Source organism: Somniosus microcephalus, chromosome 19, assembly GCF_052327205.1.
Source record: "Somniosus microcephalus isolate GS21.2 chromosome 19, FLI_Smic_1.0, whole genome shotgun sequence".
Taxonomy (NCBI): Eukaryota; Metazoa; Chordata; class Chondrichthyes; order Squaliformes; family Somniosidae; genus Somniosus; species Somniosus microcephalus.
In genome coordinates this window covers 26,687,741-26,699,483 of record NC_141005.1, presented here as the reverse complement: position 1 = coordinate 26,699,483, position 11,743 = coordinate 26,687,741, and the positions used below count along the sequence as shown (strand labels likewise).

Here is an 11,743-nt window from a genome sequence, read left to right as displayed (position 1 = left end):
CAATTCCTTTCCTTAGGTCATCATATTCACTCGGCACAGAAGCCAAACAGGCCAGAATGAAAGGACCTATGCTCAATATTCATTCGAATAGAGACTCTGGTTCATTTAGTTCTCCAGTAAATCACAACTTGTGTGACTTCTATGTGACAACTTTAGTGTCTGGTATCTGTGTAAGTTATGAATGTGAAAAAGTAATAAGCGGCCAATAAATGGATCACAATTCAGGAAGAAGGAGGGATAAATTAGTGCAGAGAGGAGAAGGTAAGCAGCACACAAATAGCTAAGACATTGGAATCACACACATAGGAAATACTGTAACTTTCTGCAATCAGGATCAGTGTCTTTAAAAATATCTTTTAATATTTTCCCTTCTCTTCTCTTAAAGGCTCTGACTCATGCTGGGCTACAGGTTCTCTGGTACCTTGGTTTTCATATGAGCCTACATGGTGACTGTTAGGCTATTTCACCATGAGAAGTATCACAAACAAGCCCAATAATGTCCTCACTTGACATATAGGTGCCAGCATTTTCCAGAAGGAGCCACTGGATAGTAATCAGGAGTTGGGACCCTTGCTGATGTTCCCCTCCATATCTCAGGGTACTAAAGTTAACTGGAACCCTCCCCCACACTGCCATCCCAACTGAAACTGATGAACTCGGCACAATCCCGAAAATTGAATCTAGTTTCTTTGTGGTCTGTATGGTTACAGCTCCTCACTGGCCAGTACATTTTCCCACTGACCCCAGCGAACTGGAAGCTGTTTCTTATTGCAGTACATTAATTATTAGCTAAACATAAGGAAGTAATTTCTATATTACACACAACCTTCTAAGGATTTTGCAGCTTCTGTCAATTTTTTTTATTTTAAAGAGGAGACTTTAAGGTTAAAAAAAACTTCTTACGCAAAAAAAAATCAAAGAATGGGGAATGTTAAAATGCCACTGGTAATAATCGACAAGGCATTCTTGGTATAAATACACAATCTATAAATATAAATACACATGGATGAGTGCAGTTCCAACAACATTCATTAAACTCGACACCATTCAGGACAAAGCAGCCCGCTTGAGCGGCAGCCTATCCACCACCTTAATCACTCCCTCCCTCCACCACCAGTGCACCGTGGCTGCAGTGCGTACCATCTACAAGATGCATTGCAGCAACTTGCCAAGGGTTCTTGATCAGCACCTCCCAAACCTGCGACCTCTACCACCTAGAAGAACAAGGGCAGCCGGTGCACGGGAAGCTCCCGTCCAAGGCACACGTCATCCTGAATTGGAAATGTATCGCCATTCCTTCATAGTTGTTGGGTCAAAATCCTGGAACTCCCTAATAGCACTGTTTGGGAGTAACTTCACCACATGGACTGCAGCAGTTCAAGAAGATGGCGCACCACCACCAGCTTCTCAAGGGCAATAAATGCTGGCCTTGCCAGCGACGCTCACATCCCATGAACAATTTTTTTTTTAATGCATTATAGAAATATAAGAGGGAAGGAGAGTTGAAACTTCCATCATGTTCATTAAGAGCAAGAGCCTATGTTATCAAAATCAACAAATTTATTTGTCAATACATGTAACAAATGCTTGTACTTTTTCCCTGTCATTCTTTGCTACCTGTTGAATGCTTTAAATGTGTTTAGATTCCAGCCAGTTTTCTGTCTACTGTTCAGGTACTATAAAGCTTTGAACTGAAAAGGGGCAGACATTTTCACATCAGCGGGTCTTTGTAGGGAATTTGCAGGGAACAAATATGAAAGAGATAAAGATCCTAAGTGTTGTGCACACTGAACTGAAGGTTCATGACCAATGTAGAGAAGTTGTAACTAAAGCTAACAGGGTATTGGGTTGTATTAATAGAACCATTCCGTATTATTCAAAGGGCATCATTTTGTCATTATATAGGTCGCTGGTCAGACTACACCTGTGTTCAGTTTTGGTCCCCACACATGGCGGGTGATATAGTGGACTTGGAAAAGGTCCAGGGAAAGGCTGAGCGAAGGATTCCTAGCTTAAAGAACCTCAGCTACTTAGGCTTAAGGACTTTGGTCTATTTACTTTAGAGCAACGTAGACTTAGAGGTGTATAATTAAAGGGCTAGACCGTGTGCCTATTTGAGAGATTATTCCAGTTTAACAGATTCAGGAGGACATGCAAGAGTAGGAATAGACTGTAAGTTAGGTGGTTCTTTTCCCCGAGAGTGGTGAGGCTGTGGAATATACTGCTGGCTGATGTGGTGGGTGCTAACTTTCTGTACGCCTATGTATCCAAGTTTGCTGATGATACAAAGTTAGGTGGGATAGTAAGCTGTGAGGAGGATGCAAAGGGATATAGACAGGTTAGATGAGTGGGCAAGAACATGGCAGATGGAATATAATGTCGAGTAGTGTGAAATTATCCACTTTGGTAGGAAAAATAGTAAAGCAGAATATTTTTTAAATGGTGAGAGATTGGGAAATGTTGACATTCAGAGGGACTTGGGTGTCCTTGTACATGAATCACTGAAAGTTAACATGCAGGTACAGCAAGCAATTAGGAAAGCAAATGGTATGTTAGCCTTTATTACAAAGGAATTGGAGTACAAGAGTAAATAAGTCTTACTTGCAATTATATAGGGCCCTGGTGAGACCACACCTGGAGTATTGTGTACAGTTTTGGTCTCCTTACCTAAGGAAGGATATACTTGCCTAAGAGGGAGTGCAATGAAGGCTCACTAGACTGATTCCTGGGATGGGGGGATTGTCCTATGAGGAGAGATTGAGTATACTAGGCCTATATTCCCTAGAGTTTAGAAAAATGAGAGGTGATCTCATTGAAACATAAAATTCTTAGAGCTTGACCAGGTAGATAATGGGAGGATGATGAGCCAGCTGCTCTATTTTTGCCTGTCAATTTTGTATGTTCATGGACCAAGAGCCCAAAGCAGCCCATTTTTCAGACTCTGCCATTCTGGCCACGGGGATAACAGCAAACATTGCAGCATAGACAGTTTTCACACATTTAAAAATTATACATTTTATATTTTACATTAAAAAAATTGTGGTGTCATTGCGCACTCCTCTCTTACAAACCTGATAAACTATCTTACAAAATATTGGCCCAATTTGTCACTGAACCTTGATAGCGGCAACAGCATACAATTGGTTAGGGGCTGCTTTACTTTGATTTCTTGTCACATGTCAGTGAGATAAACAGTGAAGATGGGTTGTAGATACTATAAATGGACATGATCTAAGATTATCATGGATTAGTTGGTTTGTAGAATATTTGTTTTCTATCTTTAGTGACATATTCATCAGTAATGGATTTATAATTGTGTGTAAGAATTAAATATAAAAGCCTGTAATCAACTGTATACAATAACCTGAATTATATGTGACATGTAACGCTTTTGCTTATAATTAAAAGTCTACGAGTAAGCTGTAACAGGATAGCATGGGGTGAGAAAGAGGGTTGCCAGGGTCGAATAAAGTGCAGCTAGCCTAGGAAGCAAGGTCAGGTGTAGCTGCCACTGTTCTGATATCTGCAGTGAATTAAAAACATAAGCCTTTCGCAGCAAACAGCAAGGACAGTATGAATACATGTTCCTTTTGTGTTGCCGTAACTACCCCAGATATGAGTCTTGATGGTCAAAAACAGATGATGTAAGGGTGTCATAAGTCTAGAACCTGCGTAAGCCAAGGTGCTGCGGACGTGGCATCTTTATGACTGGTTTTTGGGTTTGGGGTGTCAACTAGTGATTTGGTTCAGGAGGACTCCATAGATTTTGAATGAGAGTAAGGGTCTAAGAAGGTGGTCTTAACAGCCACAAAGTGCAGTAGAAGATTTCAGAAAGAGTAGACCAGTTCAGGAAGAATCAAGGAGACACCCGGGAGATGAAGAGAGACAAGAGACAGAGTGCAGTTTACTCACGGTTGTGGCTTCTACCCAGAGTATAAGGGGTAATATAAGTCTCAATTATACTCTGTGAACTGCTGCTCAAATACAGGAAACTCTTTTTTATCTGGCACCAATGGGACCGGCGTGGTGCCGGTTTATCAAAAAGTCCGGATTACAGAGAGTTATAGTTAAAAGGTACGAGAGCTCGTACACAGCAACAAATCCAAGCTTCCCTGTTGCTTAGTAACAGCTGCAAGAAACCCGACCACAGACCAAGCATCCCTGTTGCTTAGCAACAAGTGCAGGAACCTCTGATTACACAGCCAATAATCAAGAAACGGCCACTAATATGAAGAAAAACTTAACTGAACCTACTCCTGAATTTTGCCGGTTAACCGAGATTTCCGGTTGTTTGGGTGCCGGTAAATCGAGAGTTTCCTGTACTGTAATGTATTAAGTCTTTCTTGTGCTGAATAAAGTTAAATCATTGTCCCCAGTACGGGTCAACCTTGAATCATTTGGAACAAGGGTCCCTCTGGGATGTTATAAATTGGCGAGCCAGCCAGCCAGGAGGTTGGTTGACAGTTGATTCTTTTATAAACTATTCGGTACAAGTAAGATCCTAGGACTGCCATGGTTAGCACGACCTAGTCAGTTAAGGAAGGAAAACCTTTGGGGTATGTAGGTGCGACCTACCAGCAGTAATAGCAACAAGTTAGTAGAAATGGTGGGCTCGACAAAAGTTGAGCATGCCAGAGATAGAGTTCAGCAAATTACGTGTAACTGATTTAGTATAATTTCCATCTCCTTTACCAGCTTCCATTACCATCTTATTTTTCTTTGTACAATCATACCTTTTGTCATTTAATCACTCCTGCCTTTCACACTATCACAGACCTCTTTTGTTCTTTCCTCCCCTTCCCCTGCCCCTGCTTAAAATCTATTACATCTTTAACTTTTTCCAGTTCTAACGAAAGGTCATCGACCTGAAACGTTAACTCTGTTTCTCTCCCCACAGATGCTGCCTGATCTGCTGAGTCTTTGCAGCATTTTTTGTCTTTATTTCAGATTTCCAGCAGTATTTTGCTTTTGTTTTGGTATCGTTTCTGTCGAGCCCGGAAGCAGAGTCATATCAGAAGGCGATAGAGTGGGTCCAGAGCCAAGTGTCTCTGAGAAAGGTCAAATTAAACAAAGGAAAGCACTTCTTAGGCTACGCAGCCCATTTCTGTGCACAGTGCGGTGAAGTAAGAGAAGGGAAACATTTAGAAGCACAGTGAATAAGAGAAGAGGAACATTTAGAAGCACAGAAAGTAATATCGAGGGGGAAAAGAACACCAGCAGCTCGAAACCAGGAATCTAGGAACTCAGCAAATGCAAGGAGAAAACAGGGAATTAGAGAACAAGCTGCTAGACGACAGTTCAAAAGGCAGAAAAAGGAACTTAAAGTTGAAACCAGCTCTGAAGTTGATGGTACAAGCTGCCAGCTTCTGTGCCAAGAAAAATAAAACACAAGATTTACTGAGTGAAAAGAACCTTGTGGAATGCTGGAATTTAAGTGTGTGTGAAAGTGTGGAAGGTTTCCTGACTATGAATGTTTAAGAAGCTACAACATTTTCTTTTGTATGAAAGTCTGCCTTTTAAAAAAGTGTCTGTTATGTTTTATTTTAGCTCCACCCACTTTTCTGTGCACAGCTAAAAGCCGTTTAACCCTTTGTAATCTTGTCTTGGATGGTGGAAGAAAACAAAATTATTTGAGATACTTGAGCCATGTTTTTGGTTTTTGAACTGATTTAAACTGTGTGAACAGGCTCAAGACCTGAGAATATCACAAAAATTTGGCACCTTGAGTTCATAACCTATTTCAGGGATCACTATTTCTAAGTTGCATGAAAGTGTGGCTATGTTGATTTGAATTTAAGATTGTTCACCTAGAAGTGGGGAAAACTTTGTAATTTACATTTTAAGTTAAAATTTTATTTTGACTGGGGCAGCTTTTGCAACTCTGAAAGCTAAGCAAGAATTTGTTTTACAAAAGATAAGCTTCAGCCTTGAAGTTACGGTTGCCATGGTGTCTGGTATTTAATTTAATATTTCCAAAGCACTTTGATTTGATTTGTTTAAATGTGAAAACTAATTTTTCCCCAGTTATAGTCAGTATTTCTACAATCATTTGGGAAAGCATCTGGGCGACAAAATAGAAAGATGACGTGATTTGCTAGGTTTTTGTAAGCAAGTGCTATTTTGTTTTATTTTATCTGTTCTCTATTGTGTTTATTTAATAAAATACTGGTCTGAATTAAATTGGAATTAATGGAAATTAACTAACCTATTAAATTGTGAAAACACGACTTTCATTGCAGCCACAGTGAAATTCTGGTTATTATTTTAAATTACGTGAAGGATTCGAGTTCCGGACGTGAGACTTTCACAATCTTCTGTCTAAAGAGTCTTATAGTGCAAAAGTTGTAACAATTTTCACCCTGTAAACTAAACTTGGAAAGTTCATGGAGGTCATCTACTTTACTTGATTCCCCAAGGCCCATTCCACTTTTGTATACCTTATCTGCATCCCACTTCAAGATGGATAACATAATATGGAAATCAACAATGTTTGCACATTTCTGGTTGTAATGCTCTCATTTCTTGTTCTGCAGCTCGATGCTCATTGACTGCCAGCATAATTCTTTCTTTAATAACCTATGTAGTAAAAAAAGGTTTTATGAGTATGTGTGTGCGTACACTTCACATTCATGTCCTAAGCAGTAAATGCAAATAGAACCATTGCACAACGTACCAGGAAAAAGCTCTCTTAATCTGAGAGATTTTCATTTCTAAATCTTTAAGTAGTTTCAAAATTGTTGTAACTTTAAATTATATTCCATTGAATTGCCCATATTCTTGAATATTATTTGTGTCCCATTTTAACTATTTGTGTCCCCTTTGGAACTAATGGCTAGAGACAGTATGAGAGCAGACATTTTGTGCAGATTTTCCTGTGACATCATGAAGTCCTACTCTAGAGACATTATGAATGGGGAAAGTGGAAGCTTGGTAGGCTTTCCCATGAGCCTAGTAGTTATAGCTCTATTTAGTCTAATATCTGAAAGTTGAACATGCTCAAACATTACACATCTATTAATGCTTACCTAAAGAGCACAAGGAGCAGTCGGCATGGAGTTAGAAGCAACTGATCATTCCTCACAACTCTACTCAAAATTCTTTGAGAAGGTAACTAAAATGTGGATGAGGGAAATCCAGCAAAATAGGCTTTTTTCTCCACACCTTGACTCTAAATGGGCAGACATCTGCGCAGCCCATCAGGCTGGTTTCCTGCGATTCTTTTTCCAGCCACTCATCCCCTTTCAGGGACAGCAGCTGTAAAAGCCTTGCTTGCAGGATCTTTTTATGCGACAAACTATCACAACTCCGTTTCCTTTCTGCAGCCAGGTAAACAACATTTATGTTTGTCACCTATACGGATGTGGAAATTGACATTTATTCGTTCATCTATCCAGACAGAGGTGATTATTCCCTCTCTGAAGTGGCATTAACAGATGTGGCAAAGCATATTATAGGTATTCAGCCAGCCAGTTTGTTTTCAGCCAATAGTAACCAAGTTAGTTACCAAAATTCCGTAAAGGGATATTATATATTTAAAAAAAGTATATTTAGAAAAAAGGCAGATCTCTGATCCATCACAGAAGGTACTTCTCGTAATATTACTAAACGTGTTGATTTCACTGTGGTCAGATGACAAGCATAAGAGAGGTTGATGGCATTCAAAGACATCTGGACCAATTAAGTGGATGGTCCAGATTTTGATGTAGATAAATGTAAGCAGCACATATTAGAACAGGAAATAACAAATATATACACAATGAAAGGGTTTTCATCAGCAAATTTGCAAAGGAAAAGGATCTAGATATGATTATTGAATATTAATTGAAAGTAAACGGCTGGTGTGAAGCTGTTGTTGAGGCTAACCTTGTAGTGGGATCATCACAAAAACATTTTGATGCAACGCAAAGTAAGCTGATACATATTTGTAATGTTGCATGTAAGTTGAGCACCCTAATTTAAAAAGGACATTGATATGTTTACAGGGTTTCAAGCAGAATGACGAGGAAGATTCCAGGACTTCAATGATGAGGAGAGATTCACAGACCTAAACTTATATTTGTTGGGGAAAAAATGTGTAAAACAACGAGAAGCATAGATAATCTGGATATAAGGAGGCCGTTTAACTTAGGCTAGAGGACACAAATATAAAATGAAATTCCATAAAGTGCTTCGAGGGAATGAGATTTTTAACTCGCATAGAAGCGGATACGTGGAACAGACTTCCAGAAGTAACGCTGTATCTGTTAACTTAGGTAAATGGCTAGTTAACAATAGGATTGAAGGTTATGTAGATAAGCAAATACAAAGAATTAATCAAATATATCATGGAACACAATGGTTTGTGTGGTGCTGGGACCATGGAAATGTCATTTGTGGAAAACAACCAGCCATGGTGGCAGTACAGAGATGCAGACATAGTGTAGTGCTTTGCTTTATTACTTGTGAGAGATGGAGAAATTTTGCAGAACTTTCTCTAGGTGATTAAATGGGGTTGTATAGAGTCTACAATAGGGCAGATTGTTCATATTCTGTGGAAGGAGTGATTGAATGGCCTTTTATCGTTTGTTGCATTATTTTATTTTCACCATTTCAATATAGCGGCCATTCTTTCCCTTTCCCCAAAGTTTCCCTGTGCCATGCAACTTACTAAGAGCACTACCAGTTTTGCTATGTAACCAGTTGTAAGACATGCGAAACCTGGAGGTCACTTTCTGATTTTCCTTTCCTCCCTATAGCATACCATCTGTCCTTCTTTGCACCTTCCTTGGAAGCCTGGCCAAGACTTCCTTCTCAGCCACCTGGGTATTCATTACCACCTGGAACACATTGTGCAGTGAATTGAGACAATTTAATTCTACCTCCATATAGTTTAGACTGGCATGAGGGAGTGCTGCATTGTTGAAGATTTCACCTTTCAGCTGAAAAGTTAAACTGAAGTCGCATCTACCAGCTCTGGTGGACATAAATAATCATTGGGAATGCCTTGAAGATATGATAATTTGATATGTATTTTTTTCCCCTCTGTCATGTCTTCAGAACATCCCAAAGTACTTTACAACCGATTGATTACTTTTGAAGTACAGTCACTATTGTTATGTAGGTAAATGTGGCAGCCATTTTGTGCACAGCAAGCTTCTTCAAACAGCAAATGAATAACTGGATAATCTGTTTTTTGGTGGTGTTGGTTGAAGGAAGAATATTGGCCAGCACAGCAGGAGAATCCCCTGTTTTTCTTTGAATGGTGCCATATGATCTTTTCTGTCCTCCTAAACTGGTAGATGGCATCTCCGTGGGACAGCTCATTGGTATATCATGAGGTCCCAAAAGTTTTGTCTGTTCTGAATTGCACTCCTAGATGGGGTAAAATCAGTTCCATTCAGAAGTACACTTCCTGCCAGCTAACCACAGCAGCTAAATACTGCAGAATCTTTAGAGGAGTACAGAAAGTGCAGGGGTGCAATTAAAAAGGATATTAGGAAAGCAAAGAGAGAGCATGAAAAATTCTTGGTAAGTACAATCAAGGATAACCCAAAGATGTTTTATAAATATATTAAGAGTAAGAGGATAATGTGGAATCTGTATGGGTAGAGCTGAGAAATACCAAGGGGCAGAAAACATTAGTGGGAGTTGTATACAGACCCCCAAACAGTAATGCTGAGGTTGGGGATGGCATTAAACGGGAAATTAGAGACGCATGCAATAAGGGCACAGCAGTTATCATGGGTGACTTTAATCTACATATAGATTGGGCTAACCAAATTAGTAACAATACTGTGGAGGAGGAATTCCTAGAGTGTATACGGGATGGTTTCCTGGACCAATATGTCAAGGAACCAACTAGAGATCAGGCCATCTTAGACTGGGTAATGAGAGAGGATTAATTAGCAATGTTGTTGTGCAAGGTCCCTTGGGGAGGAGCGATCATAATATGATAGAATTCTTCATTAAGATGGAGAGTGAAGTAGTTGACTGAGACTAGGGTCCTGAATTTAAATCAAGGAAACTACGATGGTATGAGGCGCGAGTTGGCTAGGATGGATTGGGGAACATTACTTAAAGGTCTGACGGTGGATAGGCAATGGCAAACATTTAAGGATCTCATGGATGAACTACAGAATTTGTTCATCCCTGTTTGGCATAAAAATAAAACAAAAAAGGTGACTCAACCGTGGCTAATGAGGGAAATTAGGGATAGCATAAGATCCAAGGAGAGGGCATATAAATTGGCCAGAAAAAGCAGCAAACCTGAGGATTGGAGCAATTTAGGATCCAGCAAAGGAGGATAAAGGGATTAATTAAGAGGGGGAAAATAGAATATGAGAGTAAGCTTGCAGGGAACATAAAAACTGACTGTATAAGCTTCTATAGATATGTAAAGAGAAAAAGATTGGTGAAGTCAAGTGTAGGTCCCTTGCAGTCAGAATCAGGGGAATTTATAATGGGGAACAAAGAAATGGCAGACCAACTAAATACATACTTTGGTTCTGTCTTCACAAAGGAGGACACAAATAACCTTCCAGAGATGTCGGGGAACATGGGGTCTAATGAGAAGGAGGAATTGAATGAAATCAGTATTTGTAGGGAAATGGTGTTAGGGAAATTGACGGCATTGAAGGCCGATAAATCCCCAGGGCTTAATAATCTACATCCTAAGGTACTTAAGGAAGTGGCCCTAAAAATAGTAGATGCATTGCTGGTCATCTTCCAAAATTCTATAGACTCTGGAATAGTTCCCATGGATTGGAGGGTAGCTAATGTAACCCCACTATTTAAAAAAGGTGGTAGAAAATGGGGAATTATAGACCGGTAAGTCTGGCATCGGTAGTGGGGAAAATGCTAGAGCCCATTATAAAAGATGTAATAGCAGAGCACTTGGAAAACAGTGACAGGATCGGACAAAGTCAACATGGATTTACAAAAGGTAAATCATGCTTGACTAATCTATTGGAATTTTTTGAGGATGTAACTGGTAGCATAGATAAGGGGGAACCAGTGGATGTGGTGTATTTGGACTTTCAGAAGGCTTTCGATAAGGTCCCGCATAAGAGATTGGCGTGGGATTGGGGGTAAGGTACTGACTTGGATAGAGAACTGATTGGCAGACAGGAAGCAAAGAGTTGGAATAAACGCGTCTTTTTCTGAGTGGCAGGCAGTGACTAGTGGGGTACTGCAGGGATCGGTGCTAGGACCCCAGCTATTCACAATACAGGTAGACTATCCTTTATCCGAACTTCCGAAAACCTCTAAAAACCGAAAGTTTTTTCGTTCAGCGTAAGTCGGGCGCACGACATGACCAGAGTGGCGCACGACTTACGCTGAGCAGGGCAGAGGGTCACAGAGTTCCCTCCTGGGTAGGAGATTGCAGGCTGAGCTGGGCAGTGTGAAGGAGGTACCGGGAGAGTGAACCCAACAATACAGCGGCTGGTCCGATAGCTGCAGCAGCCCGTCCGATATTCTTTTCTCCCCCTGACCCGACCCGCGGCCCATCCGATATTCTTTTCTCCCGACCCGACCCGAACTGCGGCCCGTCCGATATTCTTTCTTCCCCCCCCCCCCCCCACCCGACCTGATTTGCGGGCCAGCTTAGTAGGAGTCAGCCGATATCCGGCTTTCCAGAGAAGCAGGAAGGGGAATGAGACACGGAACAGTCGCAAGAGGTAGCCTGAACTTTTAAAATTTATATTAAATACAAATTTCCCAGTCTTATAATAATACCTTCTGAAATCCGAAAAATTCCGAAAAC

At 40.4% G+C, this 11,743-nt stretch overlaps 1 protein-coding gene across 1 annotated transcript in view; it reads right to left on the bottom strand.

Moving 5' to 3' along the window:
• Positions 1-2,547: 2,547 nt before the first annotated feature.
• p2rx2 (purinergic receptor P2X, ligand-gated ion channel, 2) overlaps positions 2,548-11,743 on the bottom strand; it is a 74,392-nt gene continuing 65,196 nt past the window's right edge. Inside the window, exon 12 of the mRNA XM_085961446.1 lies at positions 2,548-6,576. Coding sequence (XP_085817572.1) covers positions 6,481-6,576 — 96 coding nt within the window. The 3' untranslated portion in view covers positions 2,548-6,480. The remainder of the gene's footprint in view (positions 6,577-11,743) is intronic.